The sequence below is a fragment of the Carcharodon carcharias genome, chromosome 30 (genome assembly GCF_017639515.1).
Source record: "Carcharodon carcharias isolate sCarCar2 chromosome 30, sCarCar2.pri, whole genome shotgun sequence".
In the NCBI taxonomy this organism is placed as follows: Eukaryota; Metazoa; Chordata; class Chondrichthyes; order Lamniformes; family Lamnidae; genus Carcharodon; species Carcharodon carcharias.
The window spans coordinates 20,740,982-20,766,680 of record NC_054496.1 but is presented as its reverse complement, the minus strand read 5'-3'; the positions used below and the strand labels follow the sequence as shown (position 1 = coordinate 20,766,680).

The window sequence follows — 25,699 nt, the reverse complement described above, 5'->3', positions numbered from 1 at the left end:
AGTTCTAGTTAATGTATATTCTTTGTAACTTACCTGAAAGGATGAAGACCTAGGACGTAAGGATTCCAGAGCTATAAAGAGAAAATAGGGCAATTAATTTGAAATCAAACCACCAGTTGAACAAGAAATGAAATCAGGAAGGCTGACATTCCAGTGCAGTGCTGAAGAAGTGATGTCTTTCAGGTGAGACAGTAAACCAAAGCACCGTAGTTACAAATATGAAGTTTGTGAGATTATGATGTTTTGGACTCTCTCTTTAATTTAGGGTAAAATGTAGGAATAGAGGGGGCCCATGTGACCTGTCCTGAATTCTGCCCGACAACAAGCCTGGGTGACTTAGTTGTTAAAGGTTAAAAGGGGGCCTGGTTGTCTCACTGGGCAAAAGGTGCAAGATATTCGCAACCTGTAAACAATGACCAAGGCAGCTGTGCTCACGTGGATAGTCTCCAAGACACAGGGAGATGTTTGGGCTGTCAGGTTGCACGAATGGTTATACTTTAAATTGTCTATTTAAATTCATGATAGAATGGACCTGGCAGGTCTAAAGATAGCTAATGAGCATTTCTACCTGGATGCAAGGCCCATGTGATTCACATCAGCATGGAAATGGGCTTTGAGAGGGAAATGGTCAATAGCAAGCCATTGTGGTGTAACGTTATAGGATTTTTCTTAAAATGCCCCTGAACCTCAGAGACAGATCAGTTTGCAAGTATCTGAGACAGAGATAGAGAGAGAGAGAGAGAGAGACATGCAGAGAGAAGAAAGATACAGGAAGCTAATTCTGCACCTTAAGCCCAGAAAAACTGCTGGCCATGTCAGTCGCCATGTGATATGCAAGTGGGAACTTGCACTCACATTGAAGAGACCGAGTTTGTGTGGATTTAAACAAGGCTAGAAGATTTGCCTAGCTTGGCTACTGGGCAGATTTCCAATTCATCCCTCATTATGAAAGTCAGTTTGGGATTAGAAGTTATAAACTGGAAAAAGGAAGCAAGCTATCAGCAGCTGAGAACAGCTTTAAAACGCTTCCTGGAGAATGAAGTGTCCATTTAAGAGACAGAGCAAATTGTAACTATGGAGGGGGATTCTTGGTAATTTTAAAAGTTAAATGGGGAAACTTTTCTATAGTTTAGAGTATTAGCTGCCTACTGAAATAGTGTTTAGTCATTGATTCTTTTCATTTGTTTGTTACAGTAAAAGCCTTATAAAGTGAAATACTGTCATGTAATCCTTCTCAGTCGCTAGAAATTCACATATATTTTGAAAAGTTGTCAGTGTCTATGGGAAGTGTAACACCGTCTGCTCTCTCAGATAGATGTAAAACATGACACTATTTGAAGGGGGGCAGGTTAGTTCTTCCTGGTGTCCTGGCCAATATCTATCCCTCGTTCGGCACCACTAAAGACAGATTATCTGATCATTATGTCATCGTTCTTTGTGGGAACTTGCTGTGTGCAAATTGACTCCTATATTACCACAGTGACTACATTTCAAAAAGTACTTAAATGGCTATAAGACGCTTTGAGACATCCTGAAATGCAATATATAAATCCAAGTCTTCCTTACTTAATGGTGCAGGGTTGTGTTTTTGCAAGTCATTCATGGGATGTGAGCATCACTGGCAAGGCCAGCATTCAATGTCCATTCTTAATGGCCCTTGAGAAGGTGCAGGTGGAACCCATTCTTGAGCCGCTGCAGTGCGTGTGATGTGGGTACACCTACAATTCTGTTAGGGAGGGAGTTCTGCCTTTTTGCCCCAGTGACAATGAAGGAATGGCAATACAGTTCAAAGTCGGTTTCCTGCCCGCTCACCTCAAACCATTTTTCCACCATTAGCCACTGGAAGTAGGAGTTGGTAACAGCTTGGAGAGGGCAACTTAACATTTGGGACCTCAGTGAAAAAGAATTCACCTCCTTCACCAAATAGATTCAAAGATTGAGAAAGAAACAGGGGACACCACAGGAAGATGACTTACAGTCAAATCAGGTATAGAAAGAGAAATAAAGAGAGGGAAGGAGAGATTGGATTAAGAAAGTAAAAATAGTCACTTTGTAGTGCAGAAGTTGAGCATTGCTGAAAAAAGAGACATGCTGTTGAAACTTTTCGTCTTGCACTCCATCAGGACAGATGCAAGAAAACCAAATTTCAAAGGGAGCAACAATTTATGCATGAGCAAAGGTGCTGGTTGGTTGGCAAGCCAACTCTGATTGGTCGAAGTGTTGCCATGGAGAATGTGCCAGGGAACTATTTTCTCCCACACAGAAAAGTTCAATGCCTAGATGTGCTCCTTTTGCCTGCAAAGGACAGATCCCTACATATGAATGGAGGCAGTTCAGAGGAGGATCACTAGATTGATTCCAGAGATGCGGGGCTAGTCTTTTGAGGAGAGATTGAGCAGTTTAGGCCTATACTCGATAGAGTTTAGAAGGATGGGAGGAGATCTAATTGAGGTATATAAGAAGCTAAAGGTGATAGACAAAGTAGACGTGGAGCAGATGTTTCTCCTTGTGGGGCATTCTAGAATGAGAATGAGAGTTTTGGGCTAAAGAGTGTTAGATTTACATCAGAGATGAGGAGGAATTACTTTTCTCAAAAGGTCATGAATCTGTGGAATTCACAGAGGGCAGTGGATGCTGGGACGTTGAATAAATTTAAGGAGGAGGTTGACAGGTTTTTAATTAGTAATGGGTTGAAAGGTTATGGGGAGAGGGCGGGAAATTGGAGTTGAGGCCGAAATGAGATCAGCCATGATCGTAATGAATGGCAGGGCAGGCTCGAGGGGCTGAATTGCCTACTCCTGCTCCTGGTTCTTATGTTAGGTTAAGCGGGATAGATTCAGAACAGATGTAGCAGCTCAAAACTGGGCAAGCGTAAGGTGCTGTGGGCCACTGGTAGCAACAGAGTTGTTTATCAGCATAATCTGTAGCCTCAAGGCCCAGCGTATTCCTTACTGCTCCCTCAGGGTTCTTACCGACGCAGGGGGCTCGTATAGTCACTCTAGCGCCCCCGGAGGCTGAGGAAAATCCTTCGATACATTCACAGTAGAATCGGCCAGCTTTACTGCGACACACTGTATTGGGTCCACAGATACGGGACAGACACAGATCGGCTGCAATGGATGTCAAAGAAACATGCACAGGTTCAAAGAGATCAGGAGACGCAGACAGAGACAAAAGAATGATGAACAATTAACACTCTGGGCATCATTAAAAACCCTCTGCCTCGGCTCAGAGGGCAGCACCTCTCACCTCTGAGTCAGGCAGTTGTGGGCTCAAGTTCCACTCCAGAAATGACAAATAAACATTTGGGCTTGGGGGTGAACACAGAATCACAACACTCTCATCCTGGAACTCATTGTGAGGAAAAATAAAGTTTTTACCTTTGCACTGAATCTTTGTTTTATCGGTAAATGTAGCTTCACCGGTTGAGACAAAGCCATTCTTACAGGAACAGTTGAAAGATCCTAGTGCATCAACACAGTTGGCATTGGGGCCGCAACGTTCCATTACGTTCAAACACTCATCGACATCTGTAATAAGCAACAGAGTGATCTCACTAACTTTAACTAGCTATTGAGAGATTTCATTTCCAACCTTTTGTTTTGGATCAAGAACTGAGGGATGTTGTGCTCACTGGGGTGAAGGAGGTCAGGGCTTCAAGAACAGTGCCTGACCTGGCATGAATGATTCCCATGTCAGCTCCCAGCTGCAAATTGGCCATCATCTGAGGCTAACCTATTGGGCCACCAATCGCTTCACCCAGTGTGCTCGTAGAAAGGGTCAGAAAGACAAATCCAATGGGAACTGAGGAGGAGGAGTGAATACAGCTAACAATTCCAAGGGATCATGACGCTGGAGATATACCCTGAATGGCAAGATGTAAATGGGAAGCATGGTCTTAGGGTAGTAGGCAGAGTAGTTCTTGGATGATAAATAAAGTAATGGATGAACAAAGGCACTTATTCCATCATAGTTCAGTCTACAGTAGAAACAGCTCTATAACTTAATCGCCCCCTTCACAGCTCAACATCTCTTCTTGACATTGATGGCAACAATAAAGCTGGGTCTCAGTAACTAGCACAGTCACAGCCAAGAGAGAAGGTTGTGGGTTCAATGCAGTACTGAGAGTGTTGGAATTACTTTTGAAGGAGACAAACTAGAGCCATGGTGACCTATCTAATAGATGTGAAAGCTACCATGTAACTGTGGAGTTCTCCCCGAAGCCCTGGGCAATATTTATTCCTCAATCGACCCCACTAAAGTAGATTATTTGGTCAATGTCACATTGCTGTTTGTGGGAGCTTGCTGTGCACAAATTGGCTGCTGTGTTTCCTATGTTACAACACTGACTACACTACAGAAAGCATTTCATTGGCAGTAAAACACTTTGGGAAATCTGAAAGTTGCTACATAATTGCAAGTTACTTGTTTAAATATTTTTGGGTCTCACTTCAAAGGAAAATAATGTTATTACTTTGGCATCCAGTCTTTGTCTTATTGGTGAAGGTACGTTCTCCAGGGGTAAATCCTTTCTTACAGGTGCATTTGAAACTCCCAAATGTGTTGGTGCATTCTGCATTCAAGCCGCATATGTCTGTCACACACTCATTGATATCTGGAATGAAAAACAATCTTATAATCTCCCAGAACACCTTCGTGTACTGGCCACCTCTTAGCCATTCTCGAGCTTCTACCTAAAGTTAAGGTTCCTATGGCATTTTCCACAAGGTCATGGCTCAATACCTGGAGAAGCCAAACTCAGAATTTTAATGTCATTCAGAACCATACCGCAACTGATGTGCCACATGGCGTCTCGAGTCTGCTCTTTCGTTCAATATGACCATAGCTGACCCTTGACCTCAACGCCGCTTTCCTGCCTGACCCCCAAATTCCTTGATTCCCTTTGGATCAAAAAAATCTATCAATCTCAGTCTTGAATAGTCTCAATGGCTAAATGTCCACAGCCCCTCTGGAGTGGAGAGTTCCAAGGATTCAGAGCCCTCTGAGTGAAAATGTCAACACGAGTGGGAAAGTGGGTTCTTCCCCCTGCTGATGGGAGTGACTCCCACCCTCCAACCTCTCGTCCATGTGTCCATTCTTCCTGGGTACACCTGACGGTGTGAACTGGTGGATTGTTGAGGAGATCTTTGACAAGCGAGTGTAGAATCAGATTGTCCACCCATTAACTTGGGAATGTGAAGCAACTCCAATCATTAATCTTTTGTGAGACACCAGCATATTCATCATTAACCCTTTATTCCATTAAGAATGACTGGGCTTTCTCATCCCTCCAGTTCATATCTATTAATGACCTCAAATATACCCTGAAAATATCAAGCTCCTTTCTAGTTTTTATTCAGCATGAATGGTACCTTTCTAAATAGGTTAATTGGTCATAGAATCGCGCGGTACTGAAGGAGGCCATTTGGCCCATTGTGCCTGTGCTAGCTCTTTGAAAGAGCTATCTAAATAGTCCCACTGCTCCGCTCTTTTCCCATAGACCTGCAATTTATTTCCATTGATGAGGGGATAATTTTTTATACATCTTGATCCAGCGTTCTCCTGGCAAGCTGTTCAATCCTTCGAGCGTGCCCTTTCTGAGCGTTTAGTCGGGAACATGTAAGTATTATGGATTCAGCTTCTCTAGCAGAATAGGCCTTACATCAGCACTGAGTATTTGCTTTATCAGTGAAGGTACGTTCTCCAGGGGTTGAGATAAATCCTTTATTACAGGTGCAGGAGAAATCCCCTTACATGTTGGTGCATGTTGCATTCAAACCACATGGATCTGTCTCACACTCGTCAATATCTGGAACAAAATCAATTTCATAATCCTGGACACGAATATTGCTGAAAAGAGAGACACGTTGCCCAAGCTTTTCATCTTGCACTCATCAGGACAAACACAAGAATACCAAATTTCACATCAACACAATTCACACTACAGTATAGATCCCCATCGCTCTCTCCATCGCAACATCTCGGCCAATCAGAGTTGACTTGCCAACCAATCAGCACCCTTTACTCCTCGAGTATAAATTGGTGCGCTCATTTGAAATTTAGCATTCTCACCACATCCCCAATCTCCACTGAGGCTTCTAATTCCTCAGTTGCTTCACTCTTTTACTTCGCTGGTTATGTTTCAATAACACACCTCATTCTGTTCTTCCTAAATAGGACCTCTGTTACACTGAAAGGTCCATTTCTGTGCGCATGTATTTATGGTGTAATTTCTAACAAACTGTTAATTCCCAAATTTCAATGCTGGAGGTCCATGTTATTAAAAGTAACACCATTCCTTGACAATTCTTAGTCCTTTGATTGTCTTATAACCCCTGAATTAAAAACTTCAGTGTCTTTTCCATGAGACTTCCATTGGGCCTTGACAGTCAGTATTGACTTCACCAAGATTCCTTAACGTGCTTGGACTTGAGGAAAATGTTGAACAAGTTGTGCGATAGTAGGAATGATGTGTATAATTCTCCTAGCTTACAGTCACCCAACTCAATGGTTTAATAGCCTAGTAGTTATGGTACCGAGACCAGCAACCCAAAGGTGGGAAGTTTAAATCCCAATATGGCAGGCTGTGAAATTGAGCTCAATAAATGCAAGCTACCCCCAGAAAATGGGTTGTCATAAAAAACCTGAGTTGTTCATTCATGGCCTTCAGGCAAGGGAACAATGGTGGCATCACCTTATGGTTAATGTAACTTCAGTCCAATTCAATATGGCTGATGCTAATGTCCCCAAGGAGGTGAAGTAGGGACAGGAGCATTTTAAAGTGAATTATAGATCTCCTTTAGACAGTGGATTCTCATCGATACAAATAGTTATTTCAATTAACAGCAATATTCCCAATGGATAACTCTTTTGACTGTGGTCTTGGCCATCTAGCTGCTCATGGAGGGTGTTGTCTTTTGAAGGCTACAATGTGACAGGTGTTTCAATGACAGCCAACTATCCAGCAGTACATGGAAAGCTACAGAGACGTAGAACATTGCGAATTCCTGACCACAAAGCAGATCAAATCCATCTCACTCATTCTTAAATGCATCACCATTTCATCGTCGCTGACAGAAGCAACACATACATAGAAGCCATTCCTCGAAAATCAGCTCAAGGCCTCTCTATGTCTTAGGTTGTGTAACCAGCACCTAATTAACATCAAGTGTATTAATACATCATCTTAAGCCAGCATCTCATTCAGAAACGCTCTCCATTTATACAGCTTCTGGCTTGACGATGCCTAAGGTTACAAGCAAATATAGACGAGTTAAAATCTTAGCACTGAACATTCATCTAATAAAACCTTCAAATTACGATCCACTTTGTAATTCTGTGGCTGTTTGATCAGTTGGCAAGGCATTTGGCTTTAAACTGAAAAAAATAGATTAGAACCCCACTGAGTTCTGATTATCTTTCCATCTCTGAAAGCTGACATGAGAAGTAGAACAAGGCCCATGCATGGAACACTGGGCACGTTACCATGGAAACTAGCCAAATGGCAGCCAAATCCAAAACAAAGGAAACAGAATAGATCAAACATTCCTTTCTCCGTAACAGCATGTCGACAATCATAAATGGTTTCAGAATTTACCAATGTATGAATAGCAAGAACTTTACTCTTCAAAAGCATAATAATATATAATATATACATATACACACACAAATATATTTATACACGCATATATATACTGGCTGGGTGTCAAATATATATAAAACATCTGCTTAAGATTAAATGTTTTATGAATTGGTGTCATCAATCTAAAAAGGTCGCTATACAAAGGAAAGATGAATACGCAGCAGAAAATTTATCAAGTATTTTTCATTACAGATTCATCATCGAACCAGCAGTGCAGTACAAGGGTGACATGGTTTTATGGTCATTAAAATTGTGTTGAACACCCTCATTTGTTTTTTCTTGTGTCTTCTTTCCAACAGTTTTCTTCGTTGACTCTCCTCAGTGACTTGATTCTTCCTGAATTTTGTTCCATGGGCTCCAGCTGCCCTCCATTATCTCGCCCAAATGTACAAATCGGCCTACTTGATGGACACTCCATCCAACTACCTCCAACATTCACTCCCTCCACCACCATCCACCCAGTGGCAGCAGCATGTCTCATCCATCAGATGCCCTGCAGCAACTCGCCAAGGTTCCTTTGACAGCGTCTTCCAAACCCACGACCTCTCTCACCTAGAAGGACGAGGGCAGCAGATGTATGGGCACACCAGCACCTTCAAGTTCCCCTGTCAGCCATTCAACATCCTCTCTTGGAACTATATTGCCATGTCTTCATTGGGTCAAAATCCTGGAACTCCCTCCTTAACAGCACTTTGGATGTACCCACACCACATGGATTGCAGCGGTTTGTGAAGGCAGCTCACCCACTACCTTCTCAGGGGCAATTACAAATTGATAACAAATGCTGGCTTTGCCAGTAATGCCCACAGTCCACAAAAGAATTTAAAAAATACAGATTTGAGCAAGATCACTTTGTTCCACCTCCACTTGTCCCTGTCTCAGCTCATCTCTGCCGCTGAAACTCTTATACATACCTTTGCTACATCGAGGCTTGATTATTCCAACGCTCTCCGGCCTTCCATCTTGCGCCATCCATAAGGTTCTGCAAACCTCGAACCTGTATTCTAACTCACACCAAGCCCCGTTCACCCATCACCCTTGCACTCGCTAGCCTACACTGGCTCCGGGTCCAGTAATGCCTCAATTTTAAAATTCACACCCCTGAATGGCCTTCTCCCTCGCTATCTCTGTGATCCCCTCCAGCTCCCAGGCCCTCCGAGTTCTCTGTCCCTCCATTGTGGCCTCTTGACCAGCCCCAATTTTAATTGCTCCACCATTGGAAACTGTGTCATCAGCTGTCTAGGCCCTGAGCTCTGGAATTCCCTCCCTGCCTCTCTCCCCTTCTTTACACACTCCTTCAAACCTACCTCTTTGTCCAAGCTTTTGGTTACGTGTCCTAATATCTCCTCAAGTGGCTGGGTGTCAAATTGTAGGCTGAAAAGACTCCTGTGGAGTGCGTTGGGACACTTTGCTGCAGTAAAGGTGCTAAATCAAGGTAAGCTGTTGTTGCTTTACTGTTGCTCTACGCTATTGTTCCGTGTGGGTAATGAAGTGCATTTTCTGTATCTTTCACAGTCTTCAGTGTCAGTGCCGAGCATATCCTGCTTGGGCCTGTGTTCACCGACATTAAATCAGACCGTTTGCCTCTTCCTCCAGTTCACCAATCATAACTTTGGAATGCCCCTCCTGTATGTCGATGGCAAGATCATTTAACTAGAGCTCCTTGAGGTTAACTTCTGGTCCCTCCTAGAAACGGGGGCCAGACCATCCAAACCTACCTCTTTTGTGAACAGGCGAATAGTTCCTGATATGTTGAGTGGAGTTATGCACACCAGGCATGCCCAACAACATATGGCTTAACTCTCTCTCAGCTTAGCACAGGGTTTATCATGCTTTGAAAGGGCCCAGTAACATTCTTACCTATACACCCTGCACTTCCATCTGTAAAGTTAGTTAGTCCCAATCGCGTGATGAATCCTTTCTTGCAGAGGCAGTAGAAACTCCCCATTGTGTTATGACATATTGTATTTGGCCCACACACTGGTGGCTTTTGGTAACATTCATTAATTTCTGCAATAAATATGAAATGGACATGTGAATATCATCCATTATCTATATTGAGTTAAGCTCCCTCATTCCCCACCCCCCTCCACTGTAGACTATCATATGGAGATGACAGTCTAAGTGTTGATAGCTAGTGATCCATCTAATATGCTCGAGAGCCTGCCAGTGGGCTGAATGTGGATTGGGTAATCAAAAAAAAACCACAAGGAACGGAGCTCTTAGAAAGCTTTAAGTTCGAACCATTTATTGAAGAATTTATGGATCAACGATAATTCTATAATTGCCAACAGTGACACAACAGAACACCTCTCAACTGCCAGGAGGACCAATGATGTTCATCAACATTTTGTTGAAGGCCACATTCAAATGAGGGCTTGAACAGCAGAACACAGGAATTAGGAGGAGTAGTAGACCGCACGGCCTGTCGATCATTCAATGGCCGATCTTGGGCATCAATTCCTTTTCCCACCTGCTCCCCATATCCCTTGATTCCCTGTAAGGCCAAAAATCTGTCTATCCCAGCCATAAATATATTCAGCGAGGGAGCATTCACAGCCCTCTAGGGTAAAGAATTCCAAAGATTCGCAACAATTTGAGTGAAGTAATTTCTCCTCTTCTCAGTCCTAAACGATCGGCCCCATGTCCTCAGACTGGGCACTCGTTTTAGACTCCCCGGCCGGGGGAAACAATCTCTCTGTGTCTACTTTGTCAAGCCCACTTCAGAGTCTTGTGCATTTCAACGAAATCACCTCTCATTCTTCTAAACTCCAGAGAATATCGACTTGGCTGATGACCACAGGGTTGCTCCAATCTTTGATTAACTGGACATTCGCTGGGAAACACTAATGAGCTGCCAAATGGCCAATCCACTCAGTGCTATGGGTGTTAAGATAGTCCCACTGCTTAACAGTGGCATGGAGCAAGGCAAGGAAAGGGAACGATTTAGATATTCACTTGCATTGCCATAGCCTCTAGGGGTTTGGACCAAGCGCTGGGAAATGGGACTAGTACAGTCAGATCCTTGTTGACCAGCATGGACACGATGGGCTGAATAGCCTCCTTCTGTGCTGTAAGATGTCTGAGTCTAGGAGGAGACTCGGGCGGGCAGGGTCGGGAGCGGGCGTGGAGCCGATCGCCGCCCGCGATTGGCTGCGCGCCACCATTTTACGTGGGCGAGCCAATTAAGGCCCACCCAGCGTGATGTTCGCCGGTAGTACTCAGCGCTACCTGTGCAGGCCGGGGGAGGAGGGAGAGTCGGGGCCTGCACTCTTCTGTGCATGTGTGCCACGGGCATAGCAACCTCCTTGAGGCACGGAGCTGTCTCGGGGAAATTAGTTTCAAAATGAAACAATGAACAAAAGCAAGGATAAAGTTATTCAGACATGTCCCCTCATGTGACAGTGTCACTTGAGTTGGTTCATGAATTTTGATTAAAAAAATTTTATTCCACTATTACATCCTTCATGAAATCTCATCCCGCCCGTGGATGAGGTTCCATGATAAATTAAGGTTGGACGGGCAGCCCAGACAATCAGTTTAATTAGTTTATTAATGGCCTTAACTGGCCTTTGACAGTTCAGCGGGTGCGCAGCCCACTCTGAACTAAAGATCGGAATGACGCACAGGAATTCGGGACACACGCCTGACATCTCCACATGTCATTTTACGTGCTGGGGTGTGCGGGGCCCTATGAGGTTCCGCCCTATGAGTCTACACTACACAGCCAGCTCCTGCAACATTTCAGAGCTGAGCCAAAGGTCCCAATCATAACTTCACGGGTCTAACTAAGATGCCGACTATTTTCCTCTGAACACCATTCTGTGAAGTGCTTTCTTAGCACTTTTCCTAGTGTTGTTTCTGGTTCCATTTGTTTCCGTTTGTCATTCTCTCTGTTTGAAAAGTGTACCATTTGATGTGCCAAGGTGTGCAAGGGCATTGTTTGCTAAGAGAGGAGCCAAGACCCATTGCATAAGGTTGAAAGAGGGTTAAAATGATGGTGAAATTAATTAAATAACAGGTGATAAGATGAAAGCAAGTTAGAGTAGGATCAGGAATTTTGAGGTTTGGGAAATTAATTATCATTATGGCAGTTTATATTTTAACTCCATACAAACATCATACAAGAGAACTCTCTACAATGGAATTCCAGCTTCATGTCATTGATTAATGTGTCTATCGACACTAATGGAAAAATATTTGGCCCACAGGCATTCTATCCAATGTCCTCACTGTAGTCACTGTAAATGTGGTTTAGTGCAAACTAGAGCACTTTGGCAAAATTAAATAAGAACATAAGAAATAGGAGCAGGAGTAGACCATTCAGCCCCTCGAGCCTGCTCCGCCATTCAATAAGATCAATGGCTGATCTGCTTGTGTTTCGATATCCACATTCCCATGTAACCCTGATCACCTTTGATTCCCTTCCCTAACAAGAATCTATCTACCTCTGCCTTAAAAATATTCAATGACCCCCACCTCCAACAACCTCTGAGACAGAGAGTTCCAAAGTCGCATAACCCTCTGGAGAGAAAAAAATTCTCCTCACCTCTGTCCTAAAAGGGTGACCCCTAATTTTAAAACAATGCCCCCTAGTTCTGGACTCACCCACAAGAGGAAACATCCTTTCGATGTCCACTTGTCAAGGCCGTTCAGGATCTTGTATACTTCAACCAAATCACCCCTCACTCTTCTAAACTCCAGTGGAAACAAGCCCAGTCTGTCCAAATTTTCCCCACTAGACAACCCACTCATTCCAGGTATCAATCTAATAAACCTCCTTTGAACCGCCTCCAATGCACTTACACCCTTCCTTAAATAAGGAGACCAAAACTGCACAGAGTATTCGAGGTGCGGTCTCACCTATGCCCTGTATAAAAGTAAGGATGTTATGCTTCAGTGTTGTTGAATCCCTCTCAAATAAAGGATAGCATTTCATTAGCCTTCTTAATTACTTGCTGTACTTTTTGTGACTCATGCCCTAGAACACCTAGATCCCTCTGCAACTCAGAATTATGCAACTGTTCTCCATTTAAGTAATACTCCTGCTTTTTTGTTCTTCCTGCCAAAGTGAAGAACTTCACATTTTCCCACATTAAACCCCATTTTCCAGATCTTTTCCCACTCAGTCAACCTGTCTATATACATCTGCAACCTCCTCATGTCTTCTTTCCTATGTATCTTTGTGTCATCTGCAAATTTAACTACCATGTCTTCACTCTCCTCATCTAAGTCATTGATGTAAATTGTAAAAAATTTGAGATGCCAGCAGAGATCCCTGTGGGATTCCGCTCATTGTATCCTGCCAATCAGAAAAAAGACCAATTTATGCCTACTCTCTGCAAATGAGAAAAGGAATTATTTTCTGTTTTGTCTTGGTTCTGTGAAACCTTTCAAAGTGTTTCAGATCTGACAAGTTATGAAGGCAAGTGCTGCTACGTGGGAAAGTGTTCTCATGTCGTTTAGCAAACAATTCCCATTAAAAGCAGTGAGGACAATCAGTCCAGAGGGTATGAATAGACTTTGAGGTTATTTTATAGAAGCAGTCAAGATTAGGATGGGCATCTGCCAAACCTGCTTTAGATAACTTGTTCACAAGAAGAGAAGGTTGAGAGGAGACTTGATGCAGTTTTCAAAATCATGAGGCTTCCGGACAGAGTAGATAGAGAGAGAAACTATCTCATTGGCTGAAGGGCTGAGAAACAGAGGACAACCATTTAAGGTGAATGGGTAAGAAACCAAAGGCAATCTGAGGAAAGCCCTTTTTACACAGCAGTGTGCAGATAGAGACACATTCAAACATAGCTTTCAAAAGGCAACTGGATAATTGTCAGAAGAGAGAAAGTTTGCAGGGCTATGGGAAAAATGTGGAGGAATGGGACTAGCTGAGTTGCTCTTGCAGAGGGACACCATGGAAACGACAAGCCCAATGGCCTCCTGCTGTGCTGCAATCGGCCTATCATGGCTCCAGTACCGGGGAGGACAGAGATTGGAAAGTCAAGATCAGCAAAGAATGTCGGATGCAAAGTTTTCAGCTGAGAGATGATACAGTAGTCAAATAAGTTGTATTGGTGAAGGACCATGAAGGAGATATGTAAATAGTTTCTGGAGAAATTAGATTGATGTCAATGGTGTGGAAGTGGGAGGTGAGCTTTAGGTCAATCAAAACTAATGAGCCTGGTGGGCAGAGTGAACTTTTTCTAAACCAAAGAGAATGTTGGTGTTCAGGGAACCTTCACCACACAACCAATCGGGAAGGCTCAGGCTAATCTTCACAGTTCGAGCATTTACAGGAAGAAATGGAGGAAATCTCTGAACAACCGAGTCTCACTTGCGAACAATGTATCACTTCCGTCGGCTTTGACAAGGCTCATGAGAGGAAATGGGCAAAGGAGCAAGGGGCTTCCCAATATCACGCTCAAGGAGCAGTTGGGAATTATGTGGGCTATATCATCAGAACGACAAAGATGGTACAGACGTTAGGAGATAGGAAAGAATGAAATGGGAAAAAACAATAGAAAGAGACAAAGGGAAAAGAGCTAGAGTAGAGAAGGACAGTTAAGAATAGGCCCATGAATACCAAGGCATTCAGGAATATCCTCGATAAAAGCAAAATACTGCAGATGCTGGAAATCTGAACCAAAAACAGAAAATCCTGAAAAAACTCAGCAGGTCTGGCAGCACCTGTGGAGAGAGAAATGGAATTAACGTTTTGAGTCCGTATGAGTCTTCTTCAGAACTGGAGAAGTGGAAATGTGATGAAATTTATACTGTTTAAGGGCTGGAGCAGGTGGAGCTGGATAGAAGGCCAGTGATAGGTGGAGGCAAAGAAGAGATTGACAAAGATGTCATGAACTAAAGGACAAAGGGAATGTTAACGGTAGTGACTAGTGCTAAAAAAGGTGCTGATAGTGGGATAAAGGTAAGAAAGCAAACTATCAGCAACTTTTTTTAGCACTAAGCACCACCATTAACACTCCCTTTGTCCTTTAGTTCATGACATCTTTGTCAATCCCTCCTTTGTCCCCACCCATCACTGGCCTTCTATCCAGCTCCAACTGCCCCACCCCCTTAAACAGTATAAATTTCATCACATTTCTACTTCTCTTCAGTTCTGAAGAAGGGTCACACGGACTCGAAACATTAACTCTGTTCCTCTCTCCACAGATGCTGCCAGACCTGCTGAGTTTTTCTAGCATTTTCTGTTTTTGTTTCAGGAATATCCTCACATCAATTTACAGTTGTTCTGGTATCCTCAGGCTCGACGGGGTGTTATAGCACTCTTGTCAAGGGCTGAACATAGTATAACCTCAATATCAACTCGATACAGTAGGTCGTAGGGAAGGTGCTTTATGAAGGGTCCATTGACAATCTATGTCACATTCGGAGTTGTGGTATATCAGACTGTTGCGAAGGGGTTTCTGAAGGACAAATTTTATTCCGTATTTTGGGTAAGGTAACTCAACATAACAAGTCCGTACAGATTTGAACACTATAAATGAAGCCAGTTCAATCAATGGACATTGAACATAATGACAGCATCTGCAAACCTCCTCAGTGCTGTACACTGCAGTCCGACAAGCAGTTGAGAAGTAAGCTTTATCGTTTCAGAGTGACATATTAGAATCTGCCCCTCAATAACTATTGTGATAAATAGCCAGTAATTACTTTTCCAAGTATATTAATTGATTGAGGATAACAAAGGAATGGGTGATATCTTTGATCAGTCACTATGCTCCAGCAAAGGAGGACTGTCAAAATCCAGCAGGATAGATCACAAAGCCAGAAATCATCTCAACTGCCTACAGTCTTCAGGAAATCACATCATCCTCACCAAGGGAATAATACTCCTACACACAAAACCTTTCAGTTGCAAGTCCAATAGCTCTCCCCAGGGGCTGGTCACCGCAGCTTATCGATCACAGTTGTGTGCCACTCGCTCCACTTTGTTGAAAGTCATTATAAGAAAGTGCTGGGGACAAGTCTTTGTGGATCAGTGTTACTTTGACCATTTTGGAGAGAATGGTTGAAGAATAAGAATCATTTTATCAATGAGCTTGGGGCGTTCACTGTTAAATGAAGTTGATGTCGGCAATCACATTGGAAACCGCATGGAGACAATTTGAGAACCCAGTTTTGGGCAACTTTTACTTTCGAGTTGGGAGAATTGCTCCGGATGTCCAACATTCACTCTAGAACACAAATGGTTTCCTGTTCTAGGACAACCTGTACTCAGGAACTTGTTACCATGCAGTGAAAATCCAAATACGAAAGACAATAGAGATCTTGGGAACTTGCCCGACTAGATTTGGGGCAAAACTGGTCAACTGGGAGAGGTAATGAAACATTGGTTTTGTGCTCAAAACCATCTCATAAACCCCTCCACCACAGCTGTCTCCAAACCCAACTTCCAACACTTCAGCAAACCCAAAGGCCTGGGAAGTATTGTTCATCATTGAAGTAATCGCGTATTCAATAAGCATCATAACCAAAGTACCTAAAAAATGCCAGTCATGTCACGTGCCAATAACATAGCTTACAAACTGATCAAACCAGCCGCAGCACCTGTTGGCTGGTGTTTCCTCTGTCAGCCATGCACTTCTATTAACAGCGTGCCAACACTACCATTTATCTATGGTATTAATATTACAGCATTGCCAGCCATGCCAACGGAACCAATTGTACCCGGTTATGTGTGTTAATGGTGCCCAGGTAGATACCCAGCTCCAAATGCCTTGCCATCCATGCAACACAAGCCATTTTGCAACACATGCCACTGAATGCGCTACGTGCCTGCCATGTCAACTACTTTACCAAGACCATTGAATAGGTCACCTGTGCCAAGGGTAGATTTAAAACCAATTGGGAAACTTCATCAAAGCTTGCCAGGCATGTTAGTGTAAGGCCCATCACCATTTTCCCAGTTTAGGACACCTATGGCTGTTTTGTAGGTTGAAAGCCAATGGACTTGGGAAGGGAGCTTGACCAGTGGGGGTTAACCTGCTCCCAATTGTTCGGTGGACTTTTGGGTGACTGAGCAACAATAGCTTGGGCTGTGATGCTAGGATAATGAGATATGCCTGACAACACCCACTGCCTCAGGACAGCCAGAAAGAGCCTAGTGCCACAAGGCAACTGACGCCTGAGGGAACGTTCCCATGCACTTAGACTTTCAGCTCTACCTCAAACTGAGGGGAGTTCGATTCCTTGAAAGGGGCCACCCTCTCCTGAAGTAAATTTCCAATCGTACCTGTTTTATTGATCCATGTGATGTCGGTGGGGAATTCACCACTCTGACACATATAGGTGACAACAGTCTGGTGGAAATCAAACTCTTCAACCTCCCTCAGAGATTAAGGTTTGTCAAAAACTTTAGGTGGATGAGGGCGGTGCTCCTTTCACGGCCATTGGCCCACTCCATCCTAAAGGTAATTAAATGCAGCAAGGTGCATTGAGAGGGGAGATACTTGCCATTGAGTTCTCTCAGTGCAGGTCTGGAATGCACAGCTGAAAACTGCAGAGCCCATGATCCATGACCATTTGCCCTTTGACCTGTGCTCGGTGCGCTGAAATGAATGAACCCCCCCCCCTTCCCCTGTCATGCCACAAAGTGAAGCGTTAAAAGAAGATATAAAAGTGTTCCCACCGTGGCAGTTCATCCGGCTGGTAAAGTTAGTCTTTCCTAATTGATTTGAGAAGCCTTTCTTACAGGTACAGTAGTAACTCCCCTGTGTATTGTAACAGTCTGTGTGAGCACCACACCTTGCGGATGAAGTACTTTCATTATCGCCACACTCGTTGTCATCTGAAAAGAAGAGGAAGAAGGTTACACGCTTTAATGAAGATATAAGAGAATAAGCAATACCAGCATGAGTAGGCCGAATGGCCCTTGAACCTGCTCCGCCATTCAACATGATCATGGCTGATTTTCTCCCTCAATTCCATCTACCTGCACTCATATCCCTTAACTCTGTTAGTGCCCTAAACCCTATCAAACTCAGTCTTGTACATACTCAATGACTGAGCTATTTGGAGTAGAGAACTCCAGAGATTCACAACCCTTGGAGTGAAGTCATTCCTCCTCATCTCAGTCCTAAATAAACAACCTCTTACCCTGAAGCTGTGATGCCGCATTCTTAGCGTCTCCAGTCAGGGCCAATGGCCTCCCAGCTTCTACCTGGTCAGGTCCGCAAAGAATCACATGTGTTTCAATGAGATTCTCTCTCATTCTTCTAAACTCAAGAGTGAACCTTATCTTTGTTTCACTTTAAATAATCTCCTGCTTGAGGTCAGCGTGGTTTTTTTTAAAAAAATGAGCTTTTCACAATGAAAGGCACCGGTGGAGTCCAATAAGAGTAAAAGAAATAGGGCTAAGAGAAGTCCATTCAGCCCATCGAGCCTGCTCTGCCATTCAATAAGATCAGGGCTGATCTGATTGTGGCCTTAACTCCACTTTCCTTTGTACATGAAAAATCTTCAATTCACAAGGACTCCACTTCTCACAAAGACATTGTTTCTGCAGATTAGATAGGTAAATCAGGTCTGATTGTAAATAAAAGGATATTCTTGTTAAAAAACAAATCTGTCTAACTCAACCTTGAATATATTCAAAGACCCAGCCTCCACTGCTCCCTGTGAAAGAGAATTCCAAACACTAATGATTCTCTGAGAGAAGAAATTCCTCCTCATCTTCATCTTAAATGGGAGACCCCTAGTTTTGATGTGGTGCCCCAAGTTCTAGATTCTCCCACAAGGGGAAACATCCTCTCAATCCCTACCATGTCAAGCCCCCACAGATCCTTATATGTTTCAATAAGGTCACCTCTCATTCTCCTAAACATCAATGTATATGGGCCCAATCTGCTTGACCTCTCAACCGATAGGAAGGGTCAGGCCCACTTCTGAGGCTTGTATTCTGGGGCCTGCAGTAAGTTTCTTGCTGGGCTTCGATGATGCCTTGCAGTCTCTCATTGTCAAGCCCAGAGGAGCTCAGTGATGAAGAGTCTGCAGCTTGTAGGAGGAAAGTTGGAAGACTTGGGGAAGGAATTCCACAGTTTTGAGTTCCTGGGGTAGAATGAGTTACAGTGAGAGAATGTGATCACAGATAATCATCTTATTTTAATGATGTTAATTGAGGAACAGCAGGAAGAGCTCACCTGCTTTTCTTCAAAACAGCACCAAGGAATTTTGGAAGGGGAGTTATTGCAGTGCAATGGATAGTGCATCTGAGCTCTGGGTTCAAGTCCCACTCTGGGATTGGTGGCCACGGAAGGTGTGTCCATAGCACAGCCAAACAGGTCGATTATCAACTTGCAAATCATAAGCCCATAAAACATAGGAACAGAAATTAGGCCATTCGGCCCATCGAGTCTGCTCCGCCATTCAATCATGCCTGATAAGTTTCTCAACCCCATTCTCCTGCCTTCTCCCCGTAACCTTTGATCCCCTTACCAGTCAAGAACCTATCTATCTCGGTCTTAAATACACTCAATGACCTGGCCTCCACAGCCTTCTGTGAGAATGAATTCCATAGATTCACCACTCTCTCGCTAAAGAAGTTTCTCCTTTCAATGTGTCTGATGGCAGGTGGTAAAAGCAGGACAATGGATGATGAAGAGGGAGGCCCCTCAAGCTATAGCCTTTGGCTTCAGGCTAGTGACCTCATTCAGGAAAAATAAGCTATGGAAAACAGAAATAAGCACGTGCTTTGTCTGGCTTATGTGTCTCTAGATGTGAGAAGTCTGTTAAGTCTAATTTTGTACAACCACCCGAGAGGGCAGATAGGCTGGCACACTATGAATTCAACACCTCCCTTAGTATCACACCAGAAGCATCAGCCTGAATCATGTTGTCAAGTCTCTGGAGTGGAACTTGAACCCCCCAGTGCCTCTCTCAGAGGTAAGGATGCAAACCCTCTGAGATCTACCAGCCGTGCAAAGGGCTGTGAACTTGTACGTTCACAGCAAAGTGGCTTTGTGGCCTGTCGGTGAACGCCTCAGCATTCTTTTTGAGCAACTGGGCTGATCATTCACCTAAAATAAGAGGGGAGTAAGGCACCTCCTCAGGTGATGCTTCTACATTCTGACTCACCAGTGCAGTTCCTTTTGCTGTCAAGGTAGAACCCAGGGTCACATTTTTTAGCTTTAGCTGAATATGTTACGCTGAAGATGCAAATAGCTGTAAAAAAAATCAAACAGGAGTCAGACATTGGGAGAAATCCATTTCAATGCAGTTAAGTGACATTCTCAATGAGCTGGAGGATTGGCAAAGCAGTGAGGAGATAGTGGCATAGTGGCATAGTAATGTAGGGGCCCAGTCTAATTCCCTGGAGGACATTGGCTCAAATCCCACTATGGTCACTAGTCTGAATGGTCACAATATCAAACTAGTCTTAGTAATGGTGGCCATGCAATTATTGTCATTAAGTGACACCAGGGCCACATTTATTGATGGGCAATAAATGCTGGCCCTAATCAGCTGTAGAAAATGCTTTGTCAATTCAGCACTTAAACAAAAGAGATGTATAAATGTGTATCAGATTCTGAGGGTGATTGTATGATATATGAGGGAAAACCCTACAAACAAGAGCAGCAGGCAAATGGGTGGATCAATCCAACTAGCCACCCCCCAGGGTCACAGACACATCAGCCCAGGTTGAACATATATTCACTGTTCCTTCACTGGGACAAAACTGGAATTCCCTCCCTAACCCAACTGTGAGTATACTTGCAGTTCATGAAGGAGGAAGCCCATCACCACCTTCTCATGGACAACCAGGTTTGGGTCAGCGATTGCCCCACATCTGAATGAATTTAGACAATACACACACTGCAGAGGAGAGGGAATCATTTAGAATATTGGTTACTGTGGGAGACAGGAAGGGAAGTTGGATGGACAGCAGTTTCATCAGGATGGGAGTAGGGTTGGCAGAGTGGGCAGCAAGGGTGAGAGGACATCTCGAGGCAACTGAAATGTTAGTCTGAGACTTAATGACAATTTTATATGCTACCAATGTAGATAAAATGTTATGAATGGACAATAGCATCTAGTCACAATCAAATACTTCAGTTAGCAAAGGAAGAAGAGTCATCATTGTCCCCACCCCAATATTTATTTTTTATTCATTCCTGGGATGTGGGCATTGCTGGCTAGACCAACATTTATTGCCCATCCCTAATTGCCTTTGAGAAGATGGTGGTGAGTCTCATGAATCACTGTAGTTCATGTACATGGTAGTACAGTTGAATAAAGGCAACTACAGAGGGAGGAGCTGGCCAGAATTGACTGGGAGATGAGCCTAGCAGGAAAGACAGTGGAACAGCAATGGCAGGAGTTTCTGGGAGTAATTTGGGAGACACAGCAAAAATTCATCCCTAGGAAGAAGAAGCATACTAAAGGGAGGACGAGGCAACCATGGCCGGCAAGGGAAGTCAGGGACTGCATAAAAGCTAAAGAGAAAGCACACAATGTGGCGAAGAGCAGTGGGAAACCAGAGGATTGGGAAGCCTACAAAGACCAACAGAGGACAACTAAAAAAGAAATAAGGAGGGAGAAGATTAAATATGAGGGTAAACTAGCCAGTAATATAAAAGAAGATTGCAAGAGTATTTTTAGATATACAAAGGGTAAGAGAGAGGCAAAAGTGGACATTGGACCACTGGAAAATGACGCTGGAGAAGTAGTAGTGGGGAACAAAGAAATGGCGGAGGAACTGAATAGGTACTTTGCGTCAGTCTTCACGGTGAAAGACACAAGTAACATCCCCAAAGTTCAAGAGAGTCGGGGGGCAGAGGTGATTATGGTGGCCATTACCAAGGAGAAGGTGCTAGGAAAACTGAAAGGTCTGAAGGTGGATAAATCACCTGGACCAGATGGATTACAACCCAGTGTTCTGAAGGAGATAGCTGAAGAGATAGTGGAGGCTTTAGTGGTGATCTTTCAGGAATCACTGGAGTCAGGGAGGGTCCCAGAGGACTGGAAAATCGCTAATGTAACCCCCCTGTTTAAGAAGGGAGTGAGGCAAAAGATGGAAATTACAGGCCGATTAGCCTGACCTCGGTTGTTGGTAAGATTTCAGAGTCCATTATTAAGGATGAGATTTCAGAATACTTGGAAGTGCATGGTAAAATCGGGCAAAGTCAGCATGGTTTCATCAAGGGATGGTCATGCCTGACAAATCTGTTAGAATTCTTTGAGGAGGTAACGAGCAGGTTAGACAAAGGAGAGCCAATGGATGTTATCTACTTGGACTTCCAGAAGGCCTTTGACAAGGTGCCGCACAGGAGGCTGCTCAGTAAGATAAGAGCCCATGGTGTTAGAGGCAAGGTGCTAGCATGGATAGAAGATTGGCTGTCTGGCAGGAGGCAGAGAGTGGGGATAAGGGGGTCCTTCTCAGGATGGCGGCCGGTGACTAGTGGAGTTCCGCAGGGGTCAGTGTTGGGACCACAACTTTTCATTTTATATATTAATGATCTAGATGAAGGAACTGAGGGCATCCTGGCTAAGTTTGCAGATGATACAAAGATAGGTGGAGGGACAGGTAGTATTGAGGAGGCGGGGAGGCTGCAGAAGGATTTGGACAGGTTAGGATAATAGGCAAAGAAGTGGCAGATGGAATACAAAGTGGGGGAATACGAGGTCATGCACTTTGGTAGGAAGAATAGAGGCATAGACTATTTTCTAAATGGGGAGAGAATTCAGAAATCTGGAGTGCAAAGGGACTTGGGAGTCCTAGTCCTGGATTCTCTTAAGGTTAACTTTCAGGTTGAGTCGATAGTTAGGAAGGCAAATGCAATGTTGGCATTTATTTCGAGAGGAATAGAATAGGAATATAAGTAGGGATGTGCTGCTGAGGCTTTATAAGGCTCTGGTCAGACCACATTTAGAATATTGTGAGCAATTTTGGGCCCCGTATCTCAGGAAGGATGTGCTGGCCCTGGAGAGGGTCCGGAGGAGGTTCACGAGAATGATCCCAGGAATGAGGAATGTTTGAGGACTCTGGGTCCATACTCGATGGAGTTTAGAAGGATGAGGGGGGATCTGATTGAAACTTACAGAGTACTGAAAGGCCTGGATAGAGTGGACGTGGAGAAGATGTTTCCATTAGTAGGAGAGACTAAGACCCGAGGGCATAGCCTCAGAGTAAAGGGAAGACCTTTTAGAACAGAGATGAGGAGAAACTTCTTTAGCCAGAGAGTGGTGAATCTATGGAATTCATTGCCACAGAAGGCTGTGGAGGCCAGGTCATTGATTGTATTTAAGACTGAGATAGATAGGTTCTTGATTGGTAAGGGGATCAAAGGTTACAGGGAGAAGGCAGGAGAATGGGGTTGAGAAACTTATCAGTCATGATTGAATGGTGGAGCAGACTCGATGGGCCGAATGGCCTAATTTCTGCTCCTATGTCTTATGGTCTTATGTGGTGTAGGTACACCCACAGTGCTGTTAGGGAGGGGGATCCTGGATTTTGACCCAGTGACAGTGAAGGAACAGCGATATATTTCCAAGTCAGGATGGTGAGTGACTTGGACAGGAACTTTCAGGTGGTGGTGTTTCCATGTGCTTGCTGCCCTTGTCCTTCCAGGTGATAGAAGTCATGGGTTTGGAAGGTGCTGTCGAAGGAGCCTTGGTGAGTTCCACCTTGAAGACACTGCTGTCACTGTGCGCTGGTGGTGGAGGGAGTAAATGTCCTAGCTGGGGGGAATGGGTTGCCAATGAAGCAGGCTGCTTTGTCCTGGACGGTGTCAAGCTTCTTGAGTTTTGAGGGAGCTGCACTCATCCAGGCAAGTGGAGAGTATTCCATCACACTCCTGACTTGTGCCTTGTAGATGGAGGTCAGGCTTTGGGGAGTCAGGAGGCGGGTTACTCGCCACAGGATTACCAACCTCCAATTCCACTGGCACATTCATGCTGGTGCCTCAAACTGTGGCTCCTGGGGTGTAGGGGGATGGAATGGGGCAGTGGTATCATCACTGGACTAATAACCTACACCAGGTAATTCACTGGGGATCTAGGTTCAAATCCTACCACAGCAGATGTTGAAATTGGGATTCAATAAAACTCAGGAATTAGAAATCTAATGATGACCATGGAGTGATCATCAATTGTTGTAAAAACCCATCTGGTTCATTAATGCCCTTTGGAGAAGGAAATCTGTCTGGCCTACATGTGACAGCAATGTGGTTGACTCTTAAATGCTCTCTGAAGGAGGGCAATTTGGGATGGGCAATAAATGCTAGCCTAGCCAGCAATGCCCACATCCCATGAATGAAAAATAATAATAAAGTAACTCCTGGAACATGCACCTGAATGCACAAGGTCCAGTTCAAGCAGCTTTCAGAAGCAGAGTGAATTAGACTTCATGGTTGAATAGCTTGCCATTTGAACTGCATCTAGACATTGTGAACCATACCCAGCAAAAAAAAAGGCAATGCCTTCAGAAGAGAATCACTTGCAGGGTGCAGAATTAATCCCTGTTTTACATGGAGAAAAATCATGTAGAAATTTAACGACACAGTCATCCATCAGGCCTCATCCCAGCCTTTGCAAACTCTACTGCCTCTCTATTGGCCCACGCTGAGCTGCAGTCACAATTAGTCCACCAGGTGGCGGCCTGTCCCATTAGTTTGGAGCTGAATGGGCACATTCACCTCTGCTGCAGGATTTTCCCATTGAGCTCAGTGAGTTTCAGCGACGCCGCAAGTGTCCGAGGAGCAGGAGCAGGACCAGAGCCGAGAGTTACAAAAATGGGTGCAGTTATTTTTTTTTAAAGACCAAAAGTGTGTGTGAGAGCAGGTGGCGTTCAGCAGCTTGCACTTATAGAGCTCCTTGAGTCGCAACGTGACTTGTTGAGCATCCTGTGTTTAAATGGCCTCTCCAGCATTTGAATGAATCCACCAGTGACACCCTTCAGCTGCCAAGACCCTAAACTCCGGAATTCCCTTCTTAAACCTCTCTGTCTACCTCACTTTCCACCTTTAACCCATCCATTGCTTTCGTTCAACCATCCTAATATCTCACAATGCAGCTCCAAGTCAAGTGTTATTTGTTCATTATTTCCTGTGAAGTGCCTTTTGCTGTTTTATGATGTTCAGGGTGCCATACAAATGCACGTTGTTGTTGCTATCTATATATTCCCAACTCTCCAACTGAGGATAGATAGCAGGAGTTGGGGGGTGGGGAGTGGGGGGGTGGGGTGCGGGGGGGCAGTGATGGGGGTTGGTCAGTGCATTGAGATCAAGAGGAGGGAGGTCATTCGTAACTTCCTTTTAAGGAAGGAAATCTGCCACCCTTCCTTGGTCTGACTGCAGACTGGAAACTGAGTGCAACCCCGGACCCACACCAACGTGGTCGATTCTTAACTTGGAACTGACCCAGCCACAAAGTCGTCCCGAGAAACCATAAGCAATGGGCCAATAGCTGCCATCCTTGCCCGCAGCCTTGCCCACATCCTAAGCCTGACTTAAAAAGCAGCTAGAACTGGCCAGGGGAGCTGCGTATGAACTATGTCAACAAGGAGCGAGGTCCAGATCTTGGGGGGGGTTTCTGTGTGTGTGTGTGTGTGTGTGTGTGTGTTGAGGGGGCCAGTGAACTCTCTCAAGCAAGCTGCTGGAACACGCAATGATTGAAGGTTGGCTGGAACGCACCCCCCCCCATGAAAGGGTGGGGAGGGCAGCAGAGTCAGAGAAGTAGTCGAATAAATGCCTAAAATTTGCAGTGTCCAGAAAGAGCAGGTGAGTAATCGGACAGCTCCTTCAAACAGCCTGCGAGCAGGGGCATTGCAATGAATGGCCTTGATTTTTGCAGTTCCATAATTGGGGGGGGGGGCATTTGCTGCCCATCCCTAATTGCCCTTGAACAGAGTGGCTCGCTCAGCCATTTCAGGAGGCAGTTAAGAGTCAACCACGTCACTGTGGGTCTGGAGTCACATGTAGACCAGACCAGGTAAGGACAGCAGATTTCCTTCCCTGAAGGGACATTAGTGAACCAGATGGGTTCTCAACAACAATTGATGATAGTTTCATGGTCACCATTACTGAGGCTAGCTTCCAATTCCAA

General features: G+C 44.4%; 1 protein-coding gene across 5 annotated transcripts in view; it reads right to left on the bottom strand.

Moving 5' to 3' along the window:
* LOC121271284 (putative adhesion G protein-coupled receptor E4P) overlaps positions 1 to 25,699 on the bottom strand; it is a 63,660-nt gene that overhangs the window by 27,038 nt on the left and 10,923 nt on the right. The window contains exons 2-8 of one of the 5 annotated variants that reach the window (XM_041177154.1): positions 19,733 to 19,819; positions 17,289 to 17,447; positions 9,503 to 9,652; positions 4,475 to 4,615; positions 3,381 to 3,530; positions 2,973 to 3,110; positions 34 to 71 (exon numbers count right to left, since the gene is read on the bottom strand). In XM_041177154.1, the coding sequence (XP_041033088.1) occupies positions 34 to 71; positions 2,973 to 3,110; positions 3,381 to 3,530; positions 4,475 to 4,615; positions 9,503 to 9,652; positions 17,289 to 17,447; positions 19,733 to 19,819 (863 nt within the window). The remainder of the gene's footprint in view (positions 1 to 33; positions 72 to 2,972; positions 3,111 to 3,380; positions 3,531 to 4,474; positions 4,616 to 9,502; positions 9,653 to 17,288; positions 17,448 to 19,732; positions 19,820 to 25,699) is intronic. The other 4 variants (XM_041177155.1, XM_041177156.1, XM_041177157.1 and 1 more) reach the window with 4 other exon arrangements.